General features: G+C 37.6%; 4 protein-coding genes, 1 long non-coding RNA gene and 1 other non-coding gene across 6 annotated transcripts; 1 reads left to right on the top strand and 5 right to left on the bottom strand.

Annotated features, from left to right (window-relative positions):
• Positions 1 to 1,069: 1,069 nt before the first annotated feature.
• Positions 1,070 to 2,591, bottom strand: LOC111204041. Its single transcript, XR_002656463.2, has 2 exons — positions 1,583 to 2,591; positions 1,070 to 1,477 (listed from the first exon to the last, which is right to left on the bottom strand). It is a non-coding gene; the product is annotated as an uncharacterized LOC111204041 (long non-coding RNA).
• Positions 2,592 to 5,007: 2,416 nt separating this feature from the next.
• On the bottom strand, positions 5,008 to 5,412 carry LOC106421860. The gene has a single exon (XM_013862700.1). It carries the CDS (start codon positions 5,410 to 5,412, stop codon positions 5,008 to 5,010), a length of 405 nt encoding a protein of 134 aa, XP_013718154.1.
• Positions 5,413 to 11,253: 5,841 nt separating this feature from the next.
• On the bottom strand, positions 11,254 to 13,824 carry LOC106421859. The gene is made up of 3 exons (XM_048749648.1): positions 12,060 to 13,824; positions 11,629 to 11,996; positions 11,254 to 11,553 (listed from the first exon to the last, which is right to left on the bottom strand). The coding sequence occupies exons 1-3, from the start codon at positions 13,822 to 13,824 to the stop codon at positions 11,254 to 11,256; spliced, it is 2,433 nt and encodes an 810-aa protein (XP_048605605.1).
• On the top strand, positions 13,331 to 13,437 carry LOC125584671. The gene has a single exon (XR_007321581.1). It is a non-coding gene; the product is annotated as a small nucleolar RNA R71 (small nucleolar RNA).
• A 3,385-nt stretch (positions 13,825 to 17,209) lies between the features above and the next one.
• Positions 17,210 to 20,740, bottom strand: LOC106421950 (CDPK-related kinase 6). The gene is made up of 11 exons (XM_013862783.3): positions 19,909 to 20,740; positions 19,696 to 19,826; positions 19,292 to 19,333; positions 19,073 to 19,181; positions 18,920 to 18,998; positions 18,520 to 18,816; positions 18,322 to 18,431; positions 18,140 to 18,244; positions 17,998 to 18,060; positions 17,736 to 17,903; positions 17,210 to 17,661 (listed from the first exon to the last, which is right to left on the bottom strand). The coding sequence occupies exons 1-11, from the start codon at positions 20,452 to 20,454 to the stop codon at positions 17,521 to 17,523; spliced, it is 1,791 nt and encodes a 596-aa protein (XP_013718237.1). The 5' UTR covers positions 20,455 to 20,740; the 3' UTR covers positions 17,210 to 17,520.
• A 1,993-nt stretch (positions 20,741 to 22,733) lies between these two features.
• LOC106421951 (polyadenylate-binding protein-interacting protein 10) lies at positions 22,734 to 25,688 on the bottom strand. The gene is made up of 10 exons (XM_013862784.3): positions 25,106 to 25,688; positions 24,659 to 24,766; positions 24,519 to 24,563; positions 24,356 to 24,428; positions 24,164 to 24,276; positions 24,030 to 24,089; positions 23,901 to 23,948; positions 23,744 to 23,809; positions 23,380 to 23,441; positions 22,734 to 23,131 (listed from the first exon to the last, which is right to left on the bottom strand). The coding sequence occupies exons 1-10, from the start codon at positions 25,499 to 25,501 to the stop codon at positions 23,083 to 23,085; spliced, it is 1,020 nt and encodes a 339-aa protein (XP_013718238.1). The 5' UTR covers positions 25,502 to 25,688; the 3' UTR covers positions 22,734 to 23,082.
• Between the last annotated feature and the right edge of the window lie 2,034 nt (positions 25,689 to 27,722).

Raw genomic sequence — 27,722 nt, 5'->3', positions numbered from 1 at the left:
TTGATATCGATTCCTGGCATGTCTCCTGCGGACCATGCGAACGTTTTGATATTTTGTTCGAGGAACGACAAGAGATTGCGCCTTAACTCTGGAGGTAAACCGTTCCCGATGTTAACGCTTTTTTTAGGGGAACTTTCGTCCAGAGGGACGGTACTGGATAGATCTTTAGCGGGGTCTTTGACCGAGAGGTCGCGTGCGAGTGGGATATTCTCCTCCTTCTGTGGCATTTTTCGGAATTCGGACATGTAACAGGCTCGAGCTTATTTTTGGCTTCCGAGTATGGTCGTTTCTCCGGTTGGAGACATAAACTTCACGCATTGGTGATAAACTGAGGGAACTGCCCTCATCTGGTGTAACCAGGGGCGTCCTACAATGGCATCAAAAGGCATGGGAAGATCGACTACAGTGAATTCTTTTTTTCGCTTCAGGTCGCAGGCTTTCGTAGTTAATAATACGACCCCGAGCGAAAGGATCGATCTTCCTTCGAAACTGGCGACGGGGGTCGCTTCTCGTCTGATCTTTGGGGCCGGTTGTTCGAGCGACTGTAGCGTTTCTTGTGAAATGACGTTAACAGCACTTCTGGTATCGACGAAAATTTTCGAGAGGGCGACGCCTCCTACTTCTAATGCGATCACTAAGCCGTCATCGTGGGGCATATCGAGCTTTACAGTTTCATGCTCGTGGAAAGTCAAGATTTCCCCTTTCTGCGGTGTATCCTCGAATGCGGTGATAGTGGGACTGTTAATCGTTCCTCGCGAGGTATGGGAGCGTTTATCGAGATTATTGACCTCTCTTGACGTGATCGATTTGCCCGATCTGAGTAGTTCGAGATCGATAGATCCGAAGCAATCAGGTCAGACTTGGTTGGAATCCATAGTCGCGCTTAGGAAACTTAGATCGGTTTCTTAGGAAAGATGTTTTTCGTTTATCTTCCCCACAGTCGGTGCTAAAATGTAGAACCTAAAATCTACACTAAGTATTTGATAGTGATCGGGGTTTGATCTAGGGAAGACAAATGATGTAGGCAACGATATATTTAGAACACAATGATGTTAAATAGTTTCCAGTAGGTGAAAATGGACTTTATTGATGAATAAGATCGAATACAATGAATTGAACTAGATCGAGTGATACAAACGAGATCGGTAAAGAAAGAATCTAAAAGTGGGAAGACAACAAGATCGATGTAAATGTGTAGCTCTCTCTAGGGTTTTCAACGTGTTCTCCTCTGTTTCCACTCCTCTTCCTTTATAGTACGTCGACTTCGAGATCTCTGTGGTAGCTCCACGATTGCACGATCTCCGCGACCTCGGCGACTCCTTCTCGAGCTCGTATTCTTGCTACGTGCTCCGGTCCTTTAAGGTCCATGCCTTTGATCGTGGCTCATTATGGTATTGGCCAAAATTGGGTCCAACAACGTGTTTCTCTGATCGTGAAGGCATAGCCTACCATAACGATCAGTCGGGAAAGGCAGCGCCTATCATCCCGAAAAATAAACGGAGAAGGCCTAGCATCTCACTCCGGAACAATAATAAAATTTAAATAAATTAAGTATATTGAAATACATAACTTTAAACATTACCTCGGCTGGTTTAAGAACTTTCGGATTGATAAGCTTCGGTTGGTTAGAGCTTCCGGATTGATTGACTTCACCGGTATATGAGAGCTCGTACTGATAATGTGTTGTGTAATAAAGGTGAGGTATTTATATATCTGAATATTAATTATATTATTCTTTTATGTGTTTAGTATATAAGAAAGAAGAAGGAAACGATAGTGGGAGAGAGGGAGAGATGAAAGTGATGTTTTTGTTTGTTATGAGGGAGGGACATAGGTAAAACTAATTGCTCATATATATTATTACAAGTGAACATGAAACCCTTTATATAGAAAAGAGAAGTTGGTTAAACACACAAAAAGACAGAACCATTGGACTAACACGTGCAATGGTGATGGTGCAAAACTGACAAGGAAAGAAGGACAAGTGTCCAAGCTGAATAATCATCCAATTTCCATATTTATCTTCTAACAACAATAACATTTTTCCTTTTGAATAATAAAATCTTGTGTTCCTATAACAATATAAGACGTCGGAAAGGTCAGTTAGCTTTTTATTAGATTAGGCAAGATTATTTATGTTTGATTTGAGTTAATATGTATAATATATACACTTAAACATATAGAGAAACTTCGAATTTGAAACCTTGGGGTTTTTTCACTTCTCTATATTCTAGAAATCGTATAGTAAGCGAATCTGACATATAATCAGTAATGTCTTTGTTGTAGTAAATAGCCCAAAAACAATACATTAACTATATATTGTAAAAGTGTAGCATTGTTGTAGGTCGTCGTCCTATATGGTCGGAGTCCTTACATATGAACCCTTTAAGTATTTTGGGTTTTCTGCAAAAAAACCCTCAATGTGGTTTTTTTTTGCAAATTAATCTGCGAACTCAAAAACCCACAGGTCAACCCTTCAAGTGCCAGTCAAACCGCAATATAACCCTCGGCCATATTTATGTGTATTTGACTGTGTATAATTTTAACATTTTTTCAATACTAGGTCGTTTTGGCGCTAATTTTTTAATGAAAAAAATTTGTTGGACTCCACCTTCATTGTGCATTTACGCAAGCTCCCATGTCTGAGAAAAACAAGGTCATTTCGTTTTAGAAATCTATATAATTGCGTTTGTTAAGTAAACAAATATATTTGTTGGCCGAGATGGTTATATAGCATGCACATGGTATTTAAGGTTCAAATTTCAAACCACGAGTTCAACAAAATTTTTTCATTAAAAAATTAGCGCCAAAACGACCTAGTATTGAAAAAATGTTAAAATTATACACAGTCAAATACACATAAATACGGCCGATGGTTATATTGCGGTTTGACTGGCATTTGGAGGATTGACCCGTGGGTTTTTGAGTTCGCGGATTAATTTGCAAAAAAAAACCACATTGAGGGTTTTTTTTCAGAAAACCCATTTTTTAAAGTCGTGTTCTGTTATTAATCATCTTAGGAGACTTGCATATTCAACAAGTTGCGGTAAGTACCAACTAATTATACGTGTGAGTTTATTTTGTTCTTCTCTTTAGGCCTGGGCGTTCGGGGTACTTGTTCGAGTACCCGTTCGAATTTTCGGATTTTCGGGTTTATGCTCCTAAGTCATGTACTAAAATTTTATTAGTACGGATCGGGTTCGGATAATAACACTTCGGGTTCGGTTCAATTGTATTGCATCTTAAAACCCATAAAGTAACCATATATCGTTCGGATTCGGGTTATATCGGTTTGGTTCGGATATAACCGAAGTAAAAAATAAAATTTTAAAACAAAACATAAAAATGCACCTAAATTAAATAAAAATTAATCTATCACACATAAAATTACTAAAATAACAATAAAAAATTAAATCAAGCATGAAAACAAACATCATTTGTAAACAATATGCATTACCTTATAGAGAATAGACTTGTTATTTTAACGAGCAGATTATAAAGTACTTATTTATAACTAATTATATACTTAAAGTATTTATTAAAATTTTAATATTTATATTTTATATATCATATTACCACAAATATTGAATTTAATAATTGAAATACTTATATATATTTCAAAATATTTATATTGATTATTAATTTTGGATTTTTCGGATTACCCGTTCGGATTCGGTTAATAACACTTCGGGTTCGGATATTTTTTATACCACCCTACAATACCGGTTTAGGTATTTTTACATTTCAGATCGGATAACGGATCGAGTTTTTCGGTTCGGGTTCCGAATTTTATGTCCATGCCTACTTCTCTTCAATCGTCTGGTCAAGGAGCATAGCTATAGCTCCAAAAATGTTTTAGATCCGGTCTAAATCAACCAAAATTCTGTTTGCTGACACTACAGTCTAACAGTAATAAATAAAGCTCTAATATGGGTGGTGATGCCTCCACAAACCTGGAAATCCCGATTAAATTTTCAATCTGTTTTTTCTCCTACTTTTTCAAAACCGGGTTATAAAACTCCGGGGAAAATTAATAGTCAGCGGGACGTATAACAGGTTCGAAGTGGATGTTATATTATTTAAGTTTGGGCTAATCTTTTTTACAGCTCAATGTTAATTCATTAAGTAGTTGTAGGTCATGTGTCGATGTGATCCATTTCTATGAACTCAATCAAAACTTACACCACATGTGAATACAAGTATAGTCTTCGAATCATATTAAGATGCTAGATATTGAAAGCAATCTTAGAAAATGTCATTAAAATGTAATTATGTAAAAAATGTTATCTTGAATAATTACTTATTTTTTATTTTATTACCAAAACATAAAAACAAAATTTAAGGGGAAGATGCTAGATATTGAAAGAAATCTTAGAAAATGTCATAAAAATGTAATTATGTAAAAAGTGTTATCTTGAATAATTACTTATTTTTTATTTTATTACCAAAACATAAAAACAAAATTTAAGGGGATTAGTGATAGTTAGTTGATATTAAAGTTGAGAGATCTGTTAAATTTTAAGAATTGAAAATTTTGTTAAATTTGTAAAGAGTTTCAAAGATTCTTACATATAAAATTTATGAAATTATTAAAATTAATACATTCTGGAATGAAGTTAAACCACTTAAATTTTGAACCACTAATATATCTTTTGGAATACAGTAAGTAGTTTCCATTCCTTTTCATTATAAATCAACATAGATAATTTAATAGAGATGACTTCTCAAAATTTATACATTGATGATGATCCTCTAAACACAATTTGTAAAGTGATTTTTAATCAAGTTAAAATTCTGTGGATAGTTAAATATCTGAAAATTTGGGAGTAAAATTATTAAAAAGTCTAAAGAAACAGTTAATTAAGTTTTCAGTTTGTTTAATTTTCTCAATATCATTTTTTTTAATGAATGTTAAATTGGTATTCATCAAAAAAAACTTTTTTACATCCAAGTGTTTTAGTATCTATAGATTGTTTTTTATACTTACTTTTACTCTCTACTGCCAAATCAAAAAGAAAGAGTTCCTTTAAACTTCTTGGGTCCATTTTTTCTGTTCAAGCTAAGCTTGTTTCTTATACTCTTCTCGACAATCTTCTTAAACACTTGGACCTGAGTATGAGGCTCTCCATGTCTACTTTTATTTCTCTCCCTCCACAACGCATGGATGGCGCTTTGCATAGCATATCTAAGACAAAAACCTTTCTCCACTGCCACAGTATTGTTCGAGACAATCTTCTTGACTTCAATCCACTTAGGAGAGTAGGATCGTTTTAGAATTCCTTTGGTGAGGTACTCCCACACTTCAGAGGAGTATGAGCAATCAAAGAACAGATGATCTCGTGACTCCAGGGAGGAGTTGCAGAGAACACACCCTTGATCCACCCTATTTGTCCATCGCGACACTCTGTCCATGGTTTATAGGCGATCCAACATTACTAACCAAGTGATAAAGGCAAATTTGGGCGTGGCTTTCGAAAACCATACCCCTTGAACCCAATTACATTCCTCTTTCACCTCTCTTATAAGACATCAGGTCTCTTGTGGAGAGAATTGAGTCTTATAACCAGCGTTACTTCTCCATAGACTAGTATCACCTTTCTCCGAATCATGTGTTAGCCTCAATGAACTCAATACTTCTTCGACCTTGTTTAGCATCTGTGTTCTCTGGCGTCTCCTTCTCCCATCAGTAAGTAAAGCTTCTTCCACTGTTGCACTTTTCCTGATTCCCATATCAATAACATCTCTGTCTCCTAACAGCTTGGATACTACACTTAGCTCAGACCAGCAATCATACCAGAAGGAAGTGTTTCTTCCATTACCTATCTCCACTTTATAGAAGTTTTGATCGCTATCCCGAAGCTTTAAGCTTCTTCCACATCCAGAAACCCAACTGACTCTTACCATTCAACTCCCAAAAATTCCTCCATTTGATCAGATTCTTATGAACCCACTTACTCCATAAAGATTTTCCTGATAGTATTCTCCAAATGAGCTTCAACTCATTTACAATGTTTATTTCTTTCAGTGGTCAGAGTCCCAACCCACCCTCACACTTTGGTTTGCAAACCTCCTTCCACGCCACCTTTGCACCTGAAGTCTTTAACTCCAGTCATGTCCAGAGAAAAGCAGAGCATAGACACTCTTTCTCTTTTAAACATTTTCCAGGAAGTCTATAGGCTGACGACCATAAGTTGATTATACTCATTAGTTTAGAGTGGATCAATTGCAGTCGTCCTGCATATGAAAGGCATCGAGTATTCCATGGGCTTATACGAGATCGTATACTTTCTATCAGTGGAAGATAGTCATGGTACGTCATCCTCTTCGTCATCAGCGGTAAGCCAATATATCTCACAGGGAGCTCGCCCTCTGCGAATGGGAATTTCTCTAAGATAGAGATGCGTGTATGCTCTGGGACACCCACCATATAAACTGTCGATTTCTCAATGGTGATATTCAGACCAGACCAAGTGGCGAACTCATCAAAGACAGAGATAGCACCCTCTATTGAATGTTTCGACCCCTCTACAAAGACCATCAAGTCGTCTGCGAAGCATAAATGAGTAAGGTATAGGGACTTACACCTTGGGTGGTACTGAAATTTCTGATCCTCCACGGCTTTGTCGAGTTTTAGTGAGAGAACATTCATACATAGCACAAACAAGTATGGGGAGAGTGAGCAACCTTGTCGTAATCCCCGACCACTCCGAAAGTATCCAGCTAGCTCCCCATTTACCTGCACTGAGAAGGAAGGCATAGTAATGCATAACCTGATCCAGTGAATGAACACTTCAGGAAATCCCATAACCTTTAGACTTTTCAGTACAAAATCCCATTGAACAGAGTCAAAAGCCTTTGAAATGTCGATTTTCATAGTGCATCTTGGACTGATATCAGCTTTGTGGTAATCCTTAATCAGTTCAGTGGCTAGTAGGACGTTTTCCATCAAGAGTATTCCCTTGATAAATGCAGATTGGTTCTCAGTTATCATACTCGGGAGCACCACTTTGAGCCTATTAGCAATAATTTTGGACACCACTTTGTACAACATATTGCAGCATGCAATCGGGCGATAGTCTTTCATACATGGTGCTTCCGTCTTCTTTTGAATAAGCGCAAGAATGGTAGAGTTGATTCCTTTAGGCTAAAATCCCATCTGAAAAACCGACGGAACAACATTAGTGAAGTCATGAGCACGTGACTTCACTGATCATGTTCTGAGCTTGGCGAGTTCTGACTGAGTTATGGAATGTCTTGTTATTCTGATCTCCCACGCTAACCAATGAAGTTTTGATCTCTGTTTGAGAAAATCCTCTTCTAGACTAGAAACCGTTAACCAATTTTCATACGCCTCTGCTTCCTCCTACATATCATCTTGCGATGAAGTAGTTAATGTTTTCTTTTCTTTCTCAAACAGAACTTGATGGGCTTCTCTAGCTCTCTTTGATAAATCCCCCAACTGCTGTCGACCAATATCACTTATCAAAGGTTTCAAGGCCTTGAGTTTTTTCGAGAATCTAAACATGGCAGAAGTTGAACGGAAGAGCTTTTCTCTGGAAGACCAATATTCATCCATTATGGGAAGAAAACTTGGTAGCTTACCAGTGGCATTTACATATTTGAACAGACGTTTAATCTTGGTTGTTCCTGGGATGAGTTTGACTTTGCATCTCATTTGTTCATAGCAGCCCCCAGCCTCAAAGACAGAGTAAGCATTAGCGAATCTGATATATGTCACATCATTTAATAGAACTCTATTCAAATTTTTGCAAATTATTCCTTCATCTCTTTTTTGCACCATGTAAACAAAGGTCCTTGATAACAACTCATATCAGTGAAAGAGCAATATCGAGCCACCCTTTGAAAGTTCTTCATACCAATAGGCAGATAGGATCTTGGGAGTAGCGAGAGTGTTCTTCACCATCCAGAATCTCATTAAAGTCATCCATTAGTATCCAAGCTCTGTTCTGAAACAGAGGGGAGCTTTAATGATTGCATAAATCCTCTCATACCATCTTCCTCTCCTCAACTCCATTACTTGCATACACAAAGGTGCAAAAGACTCCTCTTCATTCTTTAAACATACTGAGCAAGTAATCAGTTGGTCTGACTTATATATTTGATTCATACGGACCGTATCCCTTCACAGAACCAATACTCTCCCTCTTTGATTGTGTTCATAATTGGCCACTGAAGACTGAAATAGACTTTTCAAGGGTCCAAGGTTCAAATCAATGTAGTATTTTAGATGTCAATCCATTTCTAAGTGTTTCAATTCAATGAGAATACAAGTTCATACTTAAGCTAAGTGCATCCAATATAGTGAAGTGATTAGATCAAACTATCAAGACTCTAACACAATTAACTAGCAAACTTTCAAGCAAATGGATAAAAGAGGAATCATGGGTATAGGAATTTGATTTCAAATGACTAAGATTCAATCTAAAATGGCAAGGTTTCAATCAACACATTTCTCTAACTCTAGATAACAATTCTAAGCAAGTTCTTTGTCAAGACAAATGCTCATTTACTCTCATTGATCAAACATCAAATGTCTTTGGTTTGTGTCAATCAAGCAATTATTAAGAACAAATCATTCAACTATCAAAACTCCCCTAACATCAAATGTCTTTGGTAGGGTAAGTTAAGAGCATGTTTAGTTGGCTCAGACATTTCATCGAACACCTTTCAGACAATGAAATATCTAGATTTCTAATCTGAAATGGCCAACTCAAGATTAGCATTAAGATCACTCAATCAAGCAAGGAAACATATTAATCTACTCTAAACATTCTAGATCATCACTTAATCATCCTAATCATCCTAACCCATGAATTCAAAGATGACTACTCACTCATTATCATGATAGACACTAAATCATTAGTTGATCTAAGTCTAAACATGATTAATGATCAAAGCAATCAAGCAAAATGATCAAAGCAATCAAGCAAACACAAAGATAATGATCAAGATTATATCTTTCACCCCAAAAGTGGTTCTGATTAGATAAAACACAAGATATGTCCCAACTTTGGGATAACAAGGCTATTTATACAATCCCTAGAAAATCTAATGGTTTCCATTAAAAAGTCTAAAATCCCTTTAAAAACACTAAAATTCGACCAAGAGAAAAAGCGCCCCTGGTAGAGGTCGGGTCGCCCAACCCGCGCTGGTCTACCCGCGCTGGGTCGTCCTGGGTCGTCCGCGTGGGTCGTACAACCCGCGCTGCTTCTTTCGTCCAGCCTTCTTCGCCCGCGCGGGTAAGGGAACCCGCGGTGGTCTACCTGGGTTCGACCAGAGTTGATATGCCTCTAGTAAATCGATCATAACGCCTCCAATACAGCTTCAAATGACTTGAAACCACTTCCATTAGAAAGCTAACTCAATTTACTATGTCTTCCCAAAATATTAGCAACAGAAGATATTTTAAGACTTCCATCCATGTTCATCTTTCACCCTTTTGCACCAGAAATGTCTCTAAACACCTCCAAGAGCTCCATAGCACACTCCAGCCCCTAATAAGACTCATGTATGCAAAATGCAACCTAAAGATGACTAAATCCTAGTCTATATGATCAAAATGTACAAGGATGAATGACTAAAATCATGCAAATTCATAAGATACCAGCTCCCCCACACTAGTCCTTTACTTGTACTCAAGTAAACTTTTCAAAAACTCAAGAAGGAAAGAAATAAAGATGGGAGCTTATAACCAAAAGAAACACTTTCTAGTACTCAACTTGACATCCTAAAGAAACATAGCAAAAATCATGAGCAAACTCTCTTATTGTACTCTAACTTCTCTAGGCCTATCAATACTCTTAAACCTCTACACAAGTTGCAATGCTTATCAACCAACAAGTTTTTTTTAACCAGCTCTTACATTGATTCACACACACTCACACAAGGTGAATTCTCACAAATGAGCACATGATCTCATTCATTTGGCTAGGTAAGCAAATAGTCTAATGTGAAAGAAGAGGAGGGTTCAAATGCATCATTTCAAGGTGGTTATCACTCAAGAACAAGGAGCTTGATCATTATGCAAAATTTATCTAAGACTAGAAGCAATTCATGCATACATAGATCCATTCTCATCATTATACCCTTTTCCTAAGTGATTACAAGCTCTACCCATTTCATCCCCATCCTAAAACCAAAATAGCACCCACTCACATCACTCACCCAATGAACAACTCTCTTTTTCTTTTGACTCAACCAACTAGGGACTTTTACTCACTTTTTACAACACTAGCTCTAACTCTTTCTCATTTCCCTTGCCACCTTTTCATTGATTCTCTCTCTCTTTTTTTAAGGGGGAAGATTCTTTTGTACACAATCTAGAGATTCATTCTTTTCTTTTGGCCCTAGGGTTTTTCTTTTCTCATGACACTCTTTTTTTCATCTTTCTCATCTTTCTCACTCCCCAAACCCAAGATATTAACATTTAGAACACACAAACCCACTCACCATCCCAAATGCTAGCTCAAATGAAGTCTTATACTAGCAAGAGATGAGAACAAATCTATGTCGCCTCCAATACTCTCAAGATTTTGCACATGACAAGCTATCAAAAGAGGTCTCACTCATGCATATCAATGTTTGATCTCAAAGAATGGCTAGGGTTCAAGGGTGGAAGTGCCATTTGGGTTAACAAGGATAATGAATGGAAAAGATAACCCAAATGTGTATGAGATCCATGATCAAGTATGCAAGTGCCCATATACAAGAGAGATTAAGTTCATTCAAGTCTAGATTCAGGTTGGAGTTGGATTCAAGAACAATGCCAATATCAAGCAAGCAAACATGTTTCAAGAAGAGTTTTCAAGGCTCGAAGCATGCAAGTCTTTCAAGAGATGCTTAAGCTACTTGATATGTTTAGCTAGGGTGTCAATTTCAGTGCAAGACAAGTGTTCTTTACAAGGCATTTTCAACTGCTGCTCCATATGCAAGTGAATGCAACTTATGCTCTATACTCAATCCTAAGAATGCAAGTGATGCAACTACATGCTTCTTTTTGTGTGTTTTTTTTCAAATTTTTTTTTTCATTTTTTTTGTTTTTCTATGCAAATATGTATGTACAATGCAAGACTCAATGCAATATCATCAAAGCAAATATGATCAAATACTTGGTACCTCCCCCAAACTTAGTTCACACAGTCTCTGTGTTAGTAAGTTGAAAGAGATACCTAAAAGAGAGATAAATGCAAAGAAAAACTGGTATATACAATGGAAAAGTGGTGGACTGGTACCTCAAGTGGAGAATGGAGAAGGAGGATCCTTCCCACCTTCAAGAGTGATGATGAGGACCTGAGAGAGGAGCTCTTGAAGCTTGAGTTGATCATCTTGGAGCTGAGGAGTTATGATGGCCCTTGCACTTGAGAATGGTTTAGACTCTCCCTTGCACTTGATCTTGTACTCAATCACTCCATCTTTGATCTTCATTGGATAAAGAGTTAGAATGTGTGAAGATTTCTCAATAGGAGCGGGATAAGGTTCTTTGATCATCTTCTTCTTGTGATGAGTAGCCTCTGTGGCTCTACCCACCTCCTCCTTTGTAGAACTTTCCAAGTGCTCATCACATATCTTGTTAGAGGACTCTCCATCAAGAATTTATTTTCCACTAACAACCATTTCATCCTTGATCTTTTCAGTGGAAGGTTCTCCACAAGTGATAGTTCCACAATACTCAACATTCATCATTGCAGACTTGATTGGGTAGGAGACAGCTTTGTTCACATTGAGGAGTGTGACCTTCTTGTTGGCAAAGTCAATGCAAGCTCCTACTGTTGTTAGAAATGGTGTTCCAAGGATCAATGGGACTCTCTTCCCAGTTGCCATCTTCAAAACAGTGAGGTCAATAGGAATGGTGCAAGCTCCAATCTTCAAAGGAAAGTCCTTGATGAGACCAATTGGAGTTGTAGAAGAGGAGTCCCCCAACATTAGTAAGGATGTGTTTGGCTCCATGTTTTCAATCTCAAGACTCTTCACCATCTCTATTGAGATCACATTCACACTTGCACCAGAATCAACAAGAGCATCATCAAGTGTGAACTTACCAAGGGAGCAAGACAAGGTGAACTTCCCTTGGGTTTCTAGTTTGGGAAGGGACTTTGGTGTGACTGGTGGATCAAGCTGCATAGTAGAGATGTTTAGAAGCTCTCCTACTTCTTCTTTGTGAGCTAGAATGTCCTTGATGAGCATCATTTGGACATGAGCATCATGCATATTCGTTATCTGTGGAAGGTTGACTGCTACATCACCCATGTCTTTTCTAAACTTGGAGATCACCTTCTTTTGAGCCTTTGTGAGAAGCCTTTGTGGAAATGGAAGCTTATCATAGGGTGACTGCTCAACCTCATGGGTCTCTTCCAGCTTAACCTCCTTCAACTTCTTGACAACATTCTCAATAATTGGTTTCTCAGCTTTGAGCTCAGCTCTCGTCACAATCTTTGCTTCAACCCTCTGTCCAACCTTCTCCACAATCTGTGCTTCAGCCGTGGCAACAACTTCTGTTCCATACATGGGTCTTTCAAGCTCATTTACTTCTTTCCTATGATCACTCAACTCCATCTCAGAAGTAGTAGAGAGGATAGCATTGCAATACTCTTTAGGGTGTTGCTCTGATTTCCCTGGTAGAGATCCCATTGGGCGCTTGGAGGTTGAAGGCATAGAGGCAAACTGATTCTTCAAAGCCTTGAAGTGAGAGGAGAGTTGTAGGAACTTGTCGCTGAGGTCATTGTAGTTCCCATCAATCTTGGTCTGGAGAATCTTCAATTCATCTCCAATGTTCTTTGCAGTGTTATTCTGAGACTCCAAGATTTGCTTCAACATAGTATTGGTGCTACTCTCTTGAGGGGCAGAAGTGGAAGACCCAGTTTGGCCTTGTGTAGACTGGTAACCACCTTGTTGGTTGTTGTAGAAGGGCTTTTGCTGGTAGTTGTTGTGGTACTGAAAGTTAGGCTCCTTCTTGTACCATGTCCCATTAGCATTCACAAAGCACAACTCTTCTTGACCTTCTAGACCATCAACTTCATTAACCACAGCAATCTCCTCTTGTTTCTGCTCACCAACAGAGTTCATCTTCTCTTGTTTAGCTCTATCTGAGAGAATCTTATCCAACTTGTCTTGTAGAGCCTTCAATTCTTTCCTTGTGTTCTGATCATCTCCTCCACTCCCTATGTTGCTTCTATGAGACATGTTCTCTACAAGTTTCTCAGCATCTTCTTCAGTTCTCCCCAAGAAGAACCCATTGCTATCAGTATCCAGCTGGCTTCTGAACTTAGGTAAAATTCCTCTATAGAAGGTACTGAGCAGACTCTCCTTGGTAAAACTATGATGTGGGCATTGAGACCAGTAGCTTCTGAACATTTCCCATGCTTCACTAAAACCTTCAAGATTCCTCTGTTGAAACCCAGAGATCTCATTCCTAAGCTTGGCAGTCCTTGAGCTAGAGAAGAACTTGTTGAAGAAGGTTGTCTTGCATTCATTCCAAATGGTGATAGAGTCACTTGGAAGGTTCTTCTCCCATGTGTGAGCTTTGTCTCTCAAAGAGAATGGAAACAATCTCAGCTTGAAGGCATCTTCAGAGACACTATTTGTTTTTGACAGGCCACAATACTTATCAAATTGATCCAGGTGATCAAGTGGATCCTCCAAAGCAAGACCATGATATTTGTTGTTCTCTATCATGTTGATCAAGCTGGATTTGATCTCAAAGTTGTTGTTCTCCACAGTTGGTGTCCTGATACCCAGCCTACTACCATGTATATTGGGTTGATCATAGGTGCCAATAGCTCTAGCTTGGCGCTGATTCCCCTCCATCTCAAGCTCAACTCTGTCCAAATGAGCTTTCCTTTCTTTTTCTCTTCTCTTCTTTGCAATCTCCCTTTCAAAAGCTCTAATATCTTCAACTCCTCAAGTTCATGTACCTGACATTCAAAAGAGCTAGGAGAGAGAATCAGTACCTAGATACAAGAAAATAAGACTTAGTCTCAAGCAAGGACCAAATCTCAATGTCAAAATCAACTTAGAACTGGCAACGGCACCAAATTTGAAATGGACTTTTTAAGGGTCTAAGGTTCAAATCAATGTAGTATTTTAGATGTCAATCCATTTCTAAGTGTTTCAATTCAATGAGAATACAAGTTCATACTTAAGCTAAGTGCATCCAATATAGTGAAGTGATTAGATCAAACTATCAAGACTCTAACACAATTAACTAGCAAACTTTCAAGCAAATGGATAAAAGAGGAATCATGGGTATAGGAATTTGATTTCAAATAACTATGATTCAATCTAAAATGGCAATGTTTCAATCAACACATTTCCCTAAGTTTAGATAACAATTCTAAGCAAGTTCTTTGTCAAGACAAATGCTCATTTACTCTCATTGATCAAACATCAAATGTCTTTGGTTTGTGTCAATCAAGCAATCATTAAGAACAAATCATTCAACTATCAAAACTCTCCTAACATCAAATGTCTTTGGTAGGGTAAGTTAAGAGCATGTTAAGTTGGCTCAGACATTTTATCGAACACCTTTCAGACAATGAAATGTCTAGATTTCTAATCTGAAATGACCAACTCTAGATTATCATTAAGATCACTCAATCAAGCAAGGAAACATATTAATCTACTCTAAACATTCTAGATCATCACTTAATCATCCTAACCCATGAATCCAAAGATGACTACTCACTCATTATCATGATAGACACTAAATCATTAGTTGATCTAAGTCTAAACATGATTAATGATCAAAGCAATCAAGCAAACACAAAGATAATGATCAAGATTAGATCTTTCACCCCAAAAGTGGTTTTGATTAGATAGAAAACAAGATATGTCCCAACTTTGGGATAAAAGGGTATTTATACAATCCCTAGAAAACCTAATGGTTTCCATTAAAAAGTCTAAAAAGCCCTTTAAAAACACTAAAATTCGACCAAGAGAAAAAGCGCCTTGGGTAGAAGTCGGGTCGCCTAACCCGCGTTGGGTCGTCCTGGGTCGTCCGCGTGGGTCTTTTAACCCGCGCTGGTCTATCCGCGCTGCTTCTGTCGTCCAGCCTTCTTTGCCCGCGCGGGTAAGGAAACCCGCGGTGGTCTACCAGGGTTCGACCAGGGTTGATATGCCTCTAGTAAATCGATCATAACTCCTCCAATACAGCTTCAAATGACTTGAAACCACTTTCATTAGAAAGCTAACTCAATTTACTATGTCTTCCCAAAATATTAGCAACAGAAGATATCTTTAAGACTTTCATCCATGTTCATTTTTCACCTTTTTGCACCAGAAATGTCTCTAAACACCTCCAAGAACTCCATAGCACACTCCAGCCCCTAATAAAGACTCATGTATGCAAAATGCAACCTAAAGATGACTAAATCCTAGTCTATATGATCAAAATGTACTACTTTACCCTCATGCAAATTCATAAGATATCAAAGACCAATCCTTGAAAATCGATTTAATAATCCCTACTACTTTACCCTCATTTACCCTTGTCTCCAATAGACAACCAAACAACATATCTTTACCTTGCGTCTACTCTTTTACAACGGAATGTTTAAGATGTTTGTTGAAACCGCGAACATTCCAAAAGAAACTTGACATTAAAGATTTTTGCGAGAGGAGGACCTAGTACTCATTGCCACCGGGGTTGCACCTGATAGCTGAGTTGTGTTCTCCATAGCCTTTGTTTGTTTTTTCCTAGACTCATGTGGTGGCAGTTGATTCTGAACTGCATCAGTCATGGACATGTTCCCCAGCTCCTTTGTTTGAATGTTTGTAACTCTGTGTTAGAGAGAATTGTCTCAGGTACTATTGTCTCTTCATTATATATCTTCTCCTCCTCTTGAATTTCTCCTTCTTCCTCCTCATCTAGAATGAGAACAGAGAATTTTGAAGCTGAGATGATTAAATCTGTTTGTTTCTCCGCAGTATAGCGCAATGGAGAACGTCCAACCTTTCCAGGCGAAACATTCAGCCAATTCTCATTTACTTCTTCTCTTTTTTTACTACTTTCCTGATCATTTTCTTCGATCACTGACCTTTCTTGCCTCTCCAGCTCTTCAATGTTATTTTCTCCAGTGCATGCATCATCTTGCACTTCTCCTTTTTCGCTACTGCCACAGTTGTTTTGACTCTTAGGCGTAGTTACCTCCCTTGTTTTCTCCGTTTCTTTCTTTTTAATCACACATACTTCCTCCTTATGTCCCTATTTATCACACAAACTACACCTCGTGGCAGCCATGGATAGATAAACTCAGCAGTGAATTCTTTCCCATTTTTCTTGAACGTGATTACTCTAGGAAGGGCCTTAGTAACATGAACATTCACGAACACTTTTGCTTTCTCAAAGGATGAACAAGCTATCATATCAAGATGAAGTCTCACTGGAAAACACACAAGACTTGTGACAAAGCTGAGACCTTACCATGAAAACATGTGAAGTGGTACATTTTTGACGTGAACTCACGTGGGGATTGAGTCTTCTTCATGCTTCTCATCTTCCGCTTTAGGCATCCATTTAGTTACCACCATTGGCACACCCGCAATATTCCACATACTCCTTTTCACGATACGCTCACGAGATTTTGGGTTTTTGACCTTAAATCTTATCGTAGTAGAATTGACTTCAAATACCTCTGTATTTTATGAAGAATCACCATAGCTCCAAATCTTATTTAGGATCATATGGACCTTTGCTAAGTGGAGAGCTGAGTCCAAAAATTTTCCAACCAAAAAATCCTCACTTCATCTGGGATTTCCATAAAATATAATTCATCCTTCGTTGACACATCAATTTCATACTTCTTTAAACTCTACTTATCCTGCGCTACTGAAACCCAACTCTACGTAGGCTTTGTAACTTGCACCGACTGAACCGTCACCAAGTCCCCCTTTGGGGCCTCCGAACTTGCCATCGAATCCACCGGAAAGTCTTGCCGGCAACGGCAGGAAGCCTTGCCAAAAACGAAACCTCAAAACTCTAGATCGGTAAAAAAATCGCCAAAACCAAAACGGTGTGTTTTTACTTTTTTTTCTTCCCAATATCACTTTACTTTACATTATCTAACTTATGCAACTCAACTTTGACTCTATACAGTTTACAACCGCTACATAGATTAGTATTGAGCATCTACACTAATAGGAGGATAGTGTGTGTGTTTTGTCGAGAATAGTGATGGTAGTTAAGTTTCCAATGTGTGTAGTGTAAAAGTTGTATTGTATCTAAAATGGTCGATTTATTACACCTCCAATACCAAGGAAACCAGAACCGAACAACAACAACCTATCCATTTCTTTCTATAATCTATACAATCCGGAAATTAAAGAGAAAAATAACTTACAAAAAAAGAAAATTTCTTCTTTTGTTTGTTTGGTTTTTGATTTTGGAATGTTTCCTCTTGGAAAACAAAATGCTCAATACAATAGAGGTACCTTTGTTTCCAGTTCAGGTGTGTTTTGTCTTGAAACGACAGAGTATGATTAGGTTTGAATTTGCAAAGTTAGAAGTCACCTAATAGGTCTCGAGCTCGAGCTTCGAACAGTCACACCGTGCAAGAATTTTGCATATCCCAAGAAACTCAGCTTTCCATCAGAACTCCGGATCCAATCCTTGAGCAGAGGATGCGCATTTGGTCCCAAACTCATCTCCTGCATATGCGCAAAACCCAAGATTCATGAGAATGATCGTGGTGTTACGGTACTATATTGAAGTCTCACCATACCTCAGCGAGTTCTTGGACAGAGATGGCTCGGCTTCCTTCACGTTCGAAGTCGTCAAACGCTATAGTTGCGATCTGTTCCCATTCTTCAAGAGCCTCTAGTTGATAAACGCTAACCGCAGCCGCACAAAACTCTTCAAAATCAAGTTTCCTATGTGCTAAGGGTTGCATCTAAGGAAGAAAAAGAAGAGTATTATGCATACAGTTATACAGAGACTAGACAATGCTGAGACTCAAGAAGATCCATGTGCTAGTGCGTGCGTACCAAGTTCAAAATGTCAGGAAGCCTAGATTCGATCATAGCATCCGTAGCATATCTTGTCAAAGCCTGCATATTACCACAATAGTTTGAAACTAAGCAGTTTGAATTACCAACTGAAAGATTAGTGTAGAAATCACACACTGACCGTAGTGAAATTGCGAAGATACAAGGCTCCATCTTCTGGTTCCAGGAGCATGAACTGTGCTTTAAGGAACACGAGTTCTTCTTCTGGTATAGCTTTGGATAGAGACTATGGTACCAAGTGACATCAAAATAAATATTTACACAAGCAACGAAAGGATCTGATCACATATGTCAGACTGTTACCTTAAGTGCTGCTCTTCTGAAAGGTGAAGCACGGATATAAGACTTCACCAATTTGTATATCGAAAAATCAAGAAGCAAACCAGGGTTTTCATCTCGAAGCCATGGATGAGCTGCAAAATATTTTAATCATACTCATGTTTTTTTCATTTCACCTATCAGTTGTCTCTAGTTTATAACACTGGTGATCAAAGAATTTACCTAAAGCTTGAGCAGCCGTCATTCTTTTCCTATGGTCTTTATTCAGAAGCCTTTTCACAAATTCTTTAGCAATAGGAGATATAGAAGGCCACGGCAAGTCATCAAAGTTAGGGTTCGCTCTAAGCACACAGCGGAAAATAGCAGACTCGGTTCGTCCGTAAAAAGGTCTACTCCCACAGAGTAATATGTACGATATGACACCGATGCTCCATATATCTGCTTCAGTGCTGTAATTTCTGTGGAGTACTTCAGGTGCAACATAGTATGCACTTCCTACCACATCGTTGAGACGCTGATCTGATTAAAAAAGATCAAACACAAACACACACCGTTCCATCCTTTGTCAGTTCCCTAATTACGACTCTACAAGCAGAGAATCAAAGAGGAACAAAGTCATTACCGAATCTGGAGAAATCAGATAAGCCAAAGTCTATGACCTTGAGTACTGCATCCTCGTTTTTGCTGGTAAAGAGAAAATTCTGAACACAAAAGAGTAGAGGGTTTGTTCAGCGACTTGTGATATTCTACATAGTGGTGGAAGTAGAAGATGTACCTCTGGCTTCAGGTCACGGTGCACCACACCTTGAAGATGGAAAAAAGCAGTTGCAGATAGAATCTGAACAAGGATACGCTTAGCATCTGCCTCTGGATACCGACCACCTCTGCAGTAAAAAAGATGTGGTCAGTAAAAGTTTATACATCCATATGCAATACAAAGCTAAGCTAATTAACCTGATTAGGCCAAGATACAAGGTGGAATAGTTTTGTTTACCTCGCCAAAATTCTATCCAATAGCTCTCCACCTTCACATATCCTATAACCATATTACATGGTAAAATATCAAAATCATTTTTCAAAAAACCATTGGTGTATATAATAACAACTCCAACGTTCATTGCTCTACAAGAAACTACTTGAAAAGAGACTGTATGTAACTTCAGCCCAAAAAACAGCCATCATTAGAGAAAATCTTAACCATTGGTACTACTATATAACAACTCTAATCTTCACTGCTCTAGAAAAAACTATCTTAAAGGTAACTGTATGAAACTTAAATTCACAAAAGCAGTCATCAATAGAGAAAATATAAACTTTGTCCTATATAACCCAAAAATTCATTTAAAACAGAACACATTGAAACACATTAATAAACGCACAACAAAGAGACATACTTACTCCATAACAACAAAGACATTGTCCGCATCCTCAAACACATCGTAGAACTTAACCATATGCCTATGCCCAGACAGAGCTTTCAGCAGCTTCACCTCTCGACGAACATCTTCAATGGATAGAGCTGATGTCATCTGAAACAGAACAAAACCTCACTTTATTAAAAAGAACATAAGTACATGTTCCAAAGTCAAGATTTCAGACAGAGAGACAGACCTTCGCTTTAGCAATGATCTTGACAGCTACGGTTTGTCCTTTGATCTTGCCTTTCTTGGCTTTAGCCCAACAAGTATGACCAAAATGCCCTCGACCAACCTCTTTCCCCAGCTCATACTTCCCTTCGAAGTTCTTCGAGAATCCGAAGTTCTTATCTAACCTCTCTCCGCTTCCGCCGCCTCTTCCGTGATCATGTACTTCTTCACTCTCCTCAGGGATCGGACCGTCTCGAGGCTGCGGAGCCGTACCTCTTCTCCGTCTCAGAGCCGCCATGATCGGTTTCGCAGGCGAAGGAGGCGGGAACGGCCATTTGAACTTTCTTCCCGGAGTTCTCGCCGGTGACGGAGCTACTCCCGCCGGCAACGGGCTTTGAAATGGGCTGATGGTGTAAGGGTTGACTTCGGAAGAGGAGGATGCAGCCGGAGAATTGGGAATTGAAGTCCGGTGGTGGTTATCAGTATGATTCGGAAGCTGGGCGGCTCCGGCGGGAATATCTCCGTCGTTATCTTCGACGGTGGAAATGCTCCGGCTGTAACAGTGACCCATCGTTGCCGGAACGCTGAAGTCAAAGAAATATGATCGGTTTAAAAAGTCAAAGCATCGGACGGTGAGGAGAAGAAGTTGAAGAGTAAGCTTTAGAGAGATCAACACGAAAAGGAAAAACAAGGCGATGATTGAAAATTAATTAAATCGGAAAATAAAATAAAAAGGGAGTTGGAGATTTTAAAATAAAAAAAATAACGGCGTTGAATGCCGGTGGTTTGCTAAAACGACAGCGGAGGAAACGTGACTCCTACGACAGCCATGTTACGTGTGACAATTATGATTTACTTTCTGTGTTGCCTTCTGAAATTTCCTGCTGTAATTAAGTAACAAAAGGACAACACAAAAGAAGCGTTATAGTGGTGTTAGACATTGATGGTATCGAAATTAGTAGTAGTAAATAACTATTTATAAGAAAAAAATGTTTAAATACAAAATCACAAATGTCTTTGATAGTTTTTAACTAAAAATGTTTATTTGCTACAATCACATAATTTTGGGAGGGATTAAACAAATGATTATAGTATTAAAATCCTTTTATGGAATAATATGATGTAAAATAGTTTAGTACATTAATTCAAGGAATTTTTTTGCAACTTGTCAATTGTAAAAATATAAACAAAATCCAAAATGGTTCACTGCAATTTCGACGAAGAAGAAATATGAAGAAATATTTCATTTTTATATTTTATTTATTTTATCTCATTCATTTTTATTCTATATACTATTTATAATTTACCAACATAGTTTGACTTTTTTTTTTGCTAAAAGATATTAGTTTGACAACTGTTTGACCCTGGGCACAATTTTAAACTTTTATTGGAATATAAAGGTTTATGTAATAACGTATTATTTACTACATTGTATATTATAAATAAATGTATGTGAGGGACAATATGTGTTTTTTTTATTAAATGGCAGTGCTATGAAACACATGTTATTTTTTTGATAATCATGAACGAAGACTTACAAACTTCCACTTTCAAATAGTGTACATGTGAAAATGGAAAACAAATGAATACGGCTACCTACTAATCCTCTCAAATACAACCGGTTAAGTCCATTTGGTACAAAATTGTGGATGTTAGAATATGTTTGACATCGAAATAGTCACGCTGTTTGAGCATTGAAGAAGTCTAATTTGGTAATTGGTCGGTGCTCACAAGAAAGAGAAAACAACTTGGGTCAAATTAATACATACTCCCTATCCCTATGTTCCCTGAAATCGATTTTATAAAGTGTTCACGTTTCTTAAGAATTCAATAAATGTTATAATTTAATTTTTTTTATTTTATTATACACTTTCCAATAACTTTTCACTAATGAAATTTAATCAATTCAAATATTTTCATTTAATGTTTCTTAAAAATATAAAAAGTACCTTAAACATATAAAAATCTATCTTTGTGTAATAAGTAAAAAAACTAAAACATCTTATTTTCGAGAACGAAAAGAGTAGTATAATATTCTCTCAGTTTCAAAATACATCATGTTTTGGAGAGTTTTTAATGTTTCAAAACGAATGATATTTTCATATTTTTATATTACTTTTAGTTTTATAGTTTTATTGGAAATTGCATGACCAAAAATGCTTTATAATTTTTTCTATGATTGGTCAAAGTAATTTTAATTTATATTTTTAACATTACTTTTTAGACTAAAAATGGATTTCTTAATTTTTGTGTCCTCAACTAAAACTTCAAGGATATAAAATAAACTATCTTTGATCGTCGACTAAAACTTCCAAGTATATAAAATAAACTATCTTTGATCGTCAATCCGGATCAATTGCCTGACCGATTGGCTAATTTAGTATTGCAGAACCTCATGAGCACGGTTTTCTTGTCGTACCAAAAGTAACCATGCGATTGCAGATTGTCGTTATGAAATTACAATCACTTTCTAACCAAATATAATTTTGGTTCGTCGTTATCTAAACTGATCCGGTTTGATGTCTGCCTTGGTACGCTTCGTGGCCGGTACCTAGCCACGGCTGAGGCATGTGCTTTTTTTTTCGGTAGTAGTTTATTTTATTATTTTAAAATTCTTTCTTTAGTAAGAAGAAATATAGAATCATGAAAATAAACTTGAAATAGCTAAATTTCTCAAAATAATTATCGGAATAAAAACTTACAAAACATTTTTTCGGCAGAAACTGTAATCTTTATCCTATGTAAAAGACTCGTGCTGGAAGTTAAAAACAGTTAAAAAAGGATGTGATGCCAAAGAAAATACAAAGAAGAACAAAAATCAAACTAGACCCGAAAGAGACAAGATCAAAGTGAAATAAAGAGAGTAAAAATTGCACCAAATTGTCTTAAACCGTTCATAAAAGAAATATCCAAAAGGGTATTTCGACAATAATAATAACAAAAGGAAAAACAGTCTTTGGTTTTTGAGCGACTCTATAGAAAGGAGAAAGTTAAAAGACCAAAGTTCTTAAAGTTGTTCAAAGATACCGGGCAGGCAGGCAGGGCTCTGCGACTCCGAAGCAAACTTAAATTTAAAAAGACTTAAAAACATTTTGATATATATATAAACACATAACGCCTCAAGTACCTTCTTCTTCTTCTTTAGACTTCTGCTTCTTTCTCTCTTTCTCTATAATAGACTTGATCATTTCAGTTGCACTCATGGGCGGTGAATGTGCGGCCTCACTGGTGTCTTTGATGGGCTTACCCTTTTAAACACACCAAATAAAATGAACACAAAGATGAATACAAGATTCTCCAAATTCTGCTATTAATTTATTAACATATGTAAAAAGATGTCACATTTTATGCAAATGAATCATAAATAGAATCAAGTAAAGGAGCAAGCAATCTAACAACATTTTCATTAGCTTCTATTCAAGTTTGCGTTTAGTGACGCCTAAAAAGTGACATCAAGGGGATACAAAAAGAATGAAAAGATAAAAATCTTTTTTACCTTATTGGGAGTGCGCCCAAGACCATACCACTGCAGTGAAGTGCAGTGATTGCACTATCCGCCTGAGACATCAGAACAAAGTATTGAATTTTCCATTAACAATCATAGTCCATAGCTGAAATGAACCTTTATCAAAGTGAAACTAAAAGATTAAAGTTTGAAGCTTGGACTCCTTTATGCAAACTCCATATTAAAATTTATGCATCTAACTCTTGAGGTTCAGAGAATCTCAGAGACATTATTTTAAAAGTAAGAAGCTTTATGCAATGCAGTTGCAACTGAAACTATTCAATCACCAAAACAAAAGTCCAAAACGGGAACAAGTTAACTGCAAAACTAGGCAGAGAGAGAGTGAGAGAGTTACCATGGCAAACTCAACAAAAGCAATGCGGGTATGGTTGTGATAGTCTCCAAGCCTCAGACGAAAAACCTACAACATATATATATATTTAAAAAAAAAAATTTGATTGTAGAGCAGAAACACAAAAATACACAATGGTATTCCAAAACCAAATGCTTACCTCTCCGCAAATCATTTCAAAGAAGCCTTTCAACTCAACTTGACTAATCTGCAGTATTTAAGAAACAAAAAGACATTGATGAATGTTAGTTTCTCCAAATAGCTGAGCAGTTAATTGTAAAATGTTTACCCGCTTGTCAATGTTGGTACAGTAGACAGTCCTCAAGCACATCTCACGCTCACCCTCAGACTGAGAAAAAGAACCATCATTACGCCTCAAGATTTGACTAAAACTGTTTAACCAATGGTCATGTGAGCTTTTACCCGGGGAAGGAAAGTCGGATTAACAGGGGCGATAGCGGTCTTGGAAGGAAGCACCTTAAGAGGGTAAAAACCAAGCACTGTTCCTGACATGCTCAAAGCAGCTCTAGCTCCCTCTGCAGCAACATTGCGTGATTAGTGGGGGGGAAAAAAAAAAACTCAACTAGTAAAGAGAGGTTTTCAGGCGAAAAGTACCTTCATTGGTGAACTCAACGAAAGCAAAACGGAGGACGGAGTTTGGATCACCGCACACACGACAATCAACAACCTTTTGATTCCCCAAACAAGATCATATGAGGAAAACAGTTACTGCAGGTAATCAAAACATTCTAAACATAGCAAAGATCATTTTAAGTACCTGTCCACAATTAACAAAGACACCTGCTAGGTTCTCCTCGGTAACCTACAGACAAATAAAGTTAAGAGAGGTTATAAAATAGATTCCTTTAAGAGAAAAATAAAATGGTAACGGAAGCCAATAGTTTCTTTTTTCTTTACCTGATGATCGATATCAGAGACATAAACAGTTCTCTTGATTACATCTTCCTTCTGAGCCAAGCTGGTTCTTTTGTTCACTCTTCTCCTCCCTTGCCCAAAGCTCCTTCTCTGCAGCAACCCGTAAAATGAGAAACACAACAATTGATATCCAATCAACAGGAAAGTTTTGCACGTAATAAGACAATCTGAAGCATGTCAACACAGTTCACAAAATGGCATACCAAAAAGGAATTTTGCAACCGTTTTCTCCAAGCAAAAGGAAACAGCAAATACCCTATAACTTAACAAACCCACACACAAAGTAAAAACTGCATCTCATACAATGACTGATCAAGCGATTGACTCATGGAACACGCAAAGCTCGAAACTTTCTGTTATCGGTTAACACACAAAGCTTATTCAAACCAACAAACACACACAAAAGGTCAAAACTTTATATATAAATACCCTTCTGGCGAATTGACCACTTCCATCTGCAACAAGAGGCTGCGCTGCGAAACTGTTAGTAAACCCTAACCCATTTCTCGAAACCCCAGATTGACTTCGAGCCAGCGAAGGAGGAACAAACTCCTTAGCCATCGGATTCAGCTTCGAGAACGCATCAGACAGGTTCTTGATCTCACTCTTTACACCATTTGCGGTCTGACCCTTTTGGACAGTCTCATTGGTCCGATCGTCGGAGTCTGGAGGATCCGATGAGGAGTCAAGAGAGGAATCGGATTTAGGGCTCTGATCATCAGGACATGAGGGATTGGTCTCGGTAGCTGAAGAAGCAGTGTTGTTGTTGTCTAAATTCTGACCAGAAGAGTCCACTTTCACACCAGCATTCTCAGCGACGGCCATGATCGGACCAAAGAGTTGTGAGTCTCCAAAAGAGTAGAAACAAGTTAGGAGCTTGCAGATGTCTCGATCAATGCTACTCCATAGACCCAACTTTAAAGATCAATGAGCGACTGAAACAAAGAAGCAAAAATTGATTTTTTTTTTATCAAAGAAAGAAAGTAAAAATGAGAAACCTTGGAAAAGTCCAAGGGGATGTATTAATTAGTTTATCTTACCAATATACTTTTCTCTCTTCCTGATTAATGTATGGGCTGTAAATTCTATTTCCATCAATATTTTTCTCTCTTTTACTGTTACTAGGAAGCTTCCTGCTTTTCATTTCCAATTAAGTTTTTAATTAAATAAAAATAAAATTAGTTGTTAATTGGAAGTTCTGCAATCCACATTATCAGCGGACTCCCCTCTAAACATAATAAACTAAAAAGATATTATAAATTATTATGTTGAATATCTCGAATTACAAAAATCTCATATCCATATTTTTAGTATTTATAATTAAATAATGATACTTTTATATATTCAAACATAGATTTTTTTTTTCCATCTGAAATTTTATTAAAGGGCAAAAGCCCAACTTCTAAAAGTCCAAAGCAATGGACTAACCAAAAAAAACCCAACAACTAAAAACATGGTCTCCGGCCCACATCACCGATTCGGACAAACCGACGAAAACACGCGCAAACACGTGTTGAAGTTAGCGAAAGAAAGAGACACGTGTCAACCTCTAACAACTAGAGAAGACACGCGTCTCGCAACCACGCCGGACCACGCCGGAATCAGAGCCACCACTCGGAATTCAACCAGGACCTTAACCAGAGGCACCGAATCCATCTCCAACGACAGTATTGGAAGATTGCCGGAATCAGTTTCTTCAAGCGAACGTTTTGGAGAGTTCAATCGAAATCGAAAACGAAATCGAGATCGAGATCTCATCCAAGGTAAGGCCCACGCACACCACAAACTCGTCACTCACCTCGATCACACTCGAGGAGAACAAACGGAACCCAGACAAGGCCGGCTACACGCCGTCGAGAAGACCACCGTGTACCAGAGAAAGCCAGCCGCCATCGCCGGAGAAGAAGGCAAAGACGCTGGAGACAAAAGCCGGATGACCATCGAGAGTAACGACGCGACGCCGGAGACAGAACCGGCCGACCACCGAAGAAAAGGTGCGTCGCCGGAAACAAAAACCGATCTGGAAACTCTCTTATCTCTACTCATTGTGAAAGATTAAATTTGGAAACAAGGAAAGTAATGAGAAAATCCTCTCTCTAAAAGAGAGGAGAGAGAGCCCTATTTTATATAAAAGTTTTAGTTTAGTCTTTATATATTCAAACATAGATATAAGCTGAGAACTTTATGTTGAAAACTTTCCATATAAAATGCACTGACTTTTTAACTGAGTAGTTTATATTTTCAATGCATATGTTTTGATAGTTTTCCTACTTTTATCTTTATTTTTTTATTTCATTGATTAACAAAACCAAATAAGACAATATATTAATCATGAATGTAATAGATTAACAAATCAAGTAGAACGGCTTCTCATACCAAAATTCTTTACCAAAAATGTAATTGAAGATTTTAATAATTTTTTTAGTATGTGAAGAATCTTTGAACAACTTATAAAATAAAATGGATGGAAGTATGTAGTATATCAAGAAGCATATGATCGTTTTGAACAACTTTGTACTATTAGCTGCCCAAACTCTATCGTTGATCTAATGGTGATGTTAGAGCTAATACATCCGGCTGATGTCTTATTCACTTACTATGTTTGAGTTCTCCTTCACTCCTTGTATGCACTTTCGGACATCAATCCCCTCGTTCTTTCGTACATGAGAGCATGCAAATTAAAATATAAAGCAATGTGACAGAGAAGTAGACATCACATTTCTTAGAAATATGCCTTATGTTCGTGCATGAGAGCATGCAAATCAAAACTTAAAGCAATATGATACAGAAGTAGACATCACATTTCTTAGAAATATGCCTTATGCGAACATTCTCGTGTTTATTAACAATATAGTGGATAAAGTCATAAAACTGAGTGAATGTCTTTTTCTCTATCCATGGTGGTCATACAATATGTGATGTTCATATAAACTACATTCATTGTATTCTCCGCACCGTTCTTGAAAGATTCTATTCGCTATTGAACTGTATTTGTTTTTTTTTTTGTAAAATATACTGTACTTGTTTGTAGAGTAAACATATGTAT

This window comes from Brassica napus, chromosome C3, assembly GCF_020379485.1.
Source record: "Brassica napus cultivar Da-Ae chromosome C3, Da-Ae, whole genome shotgun sequence".
NCBI classification, from domain to species: domain Eukaryota; kingdom Viridiplantae; phylum Streptophyta; class Magnoliopsida; order Brassicales; family Brassicaceae; genus Brassica; species Brassica napus.
The sequence above is the reverse complement of the archived record's forward strand: the minus strand, read 5'-3'. Positions and strand labels throughout refer to the sequence as shown.

Coding starts and splice junctions, on each gene's coding strand:
- LOC106421860 (XM_013862700.1), bottom strand. CDS start 5,412: ATGGACAGAGTGTCGCGATGGACAAATAGGGTGGATCAAGGGTGTGTT.
- LOC106421950 (XM_013862783.3), bottom strand. CDS start 20,454: ATGGGTCACTGTTACAGCCGGAGCATTTCCACCGTCGAAGATAACGAC. Junction 19,827..19,908: donor AGATCATTGCTAAAGCGAAG/GTCTGTCTCTCT, acceptor GTTCTGTTTCAG/ATGACATCAGCTCTATCCAT. Junction 18,999..19,072: donor ACCGTGACCTGAAGCCAGAG/GTACATCTTCTA, acceptor TTTTGTGTTCAG/AATTTTCTCTTTACCAGCAA.
- LOC106421951 (XM_013862784.3), bottom strand. CDS start 25,501: ATGGCCGTCGCTGAGAATGCTGGTGTGAAAGTGGACTCTTCTGGTCAG. Junction 24,564..24,658: donor TCTCTGATATCGATCATCAG/GTAAAGAAAAAA, acceptor ATTTGTCTGTAG/GTTACCGAGGAGAACCTAGC. Junction 24,429..24,518: donor TCTTTGTTAATTGTGGACAG/GTACTTAAAATG, acceptor GGGAATCAAAAG/GTTGTTGATTGTCGTGTGTG.
- LOC106421859 (XM_048749648.1), bottom strand. CDS start 13,824: ATGGAGGGGAATCAGCGCCAAGCTAGAGCTATTGGCACCTATGATCAA. Junction 11,997..12,059: donor CACCTTGTCTTGCTCCCTTG/GTAAGTTCACAC, acceptor TGATCTCAATAG/AGATGGTGAAGAGTCTTGAG. Junction 11,554..11,628: donor AGATCAAGGATGAAATGGTT/GTTAGTGGAAAA, acceptor AGTTCTACAAAG/GAGGAGGTGGGTAGAGCCAC.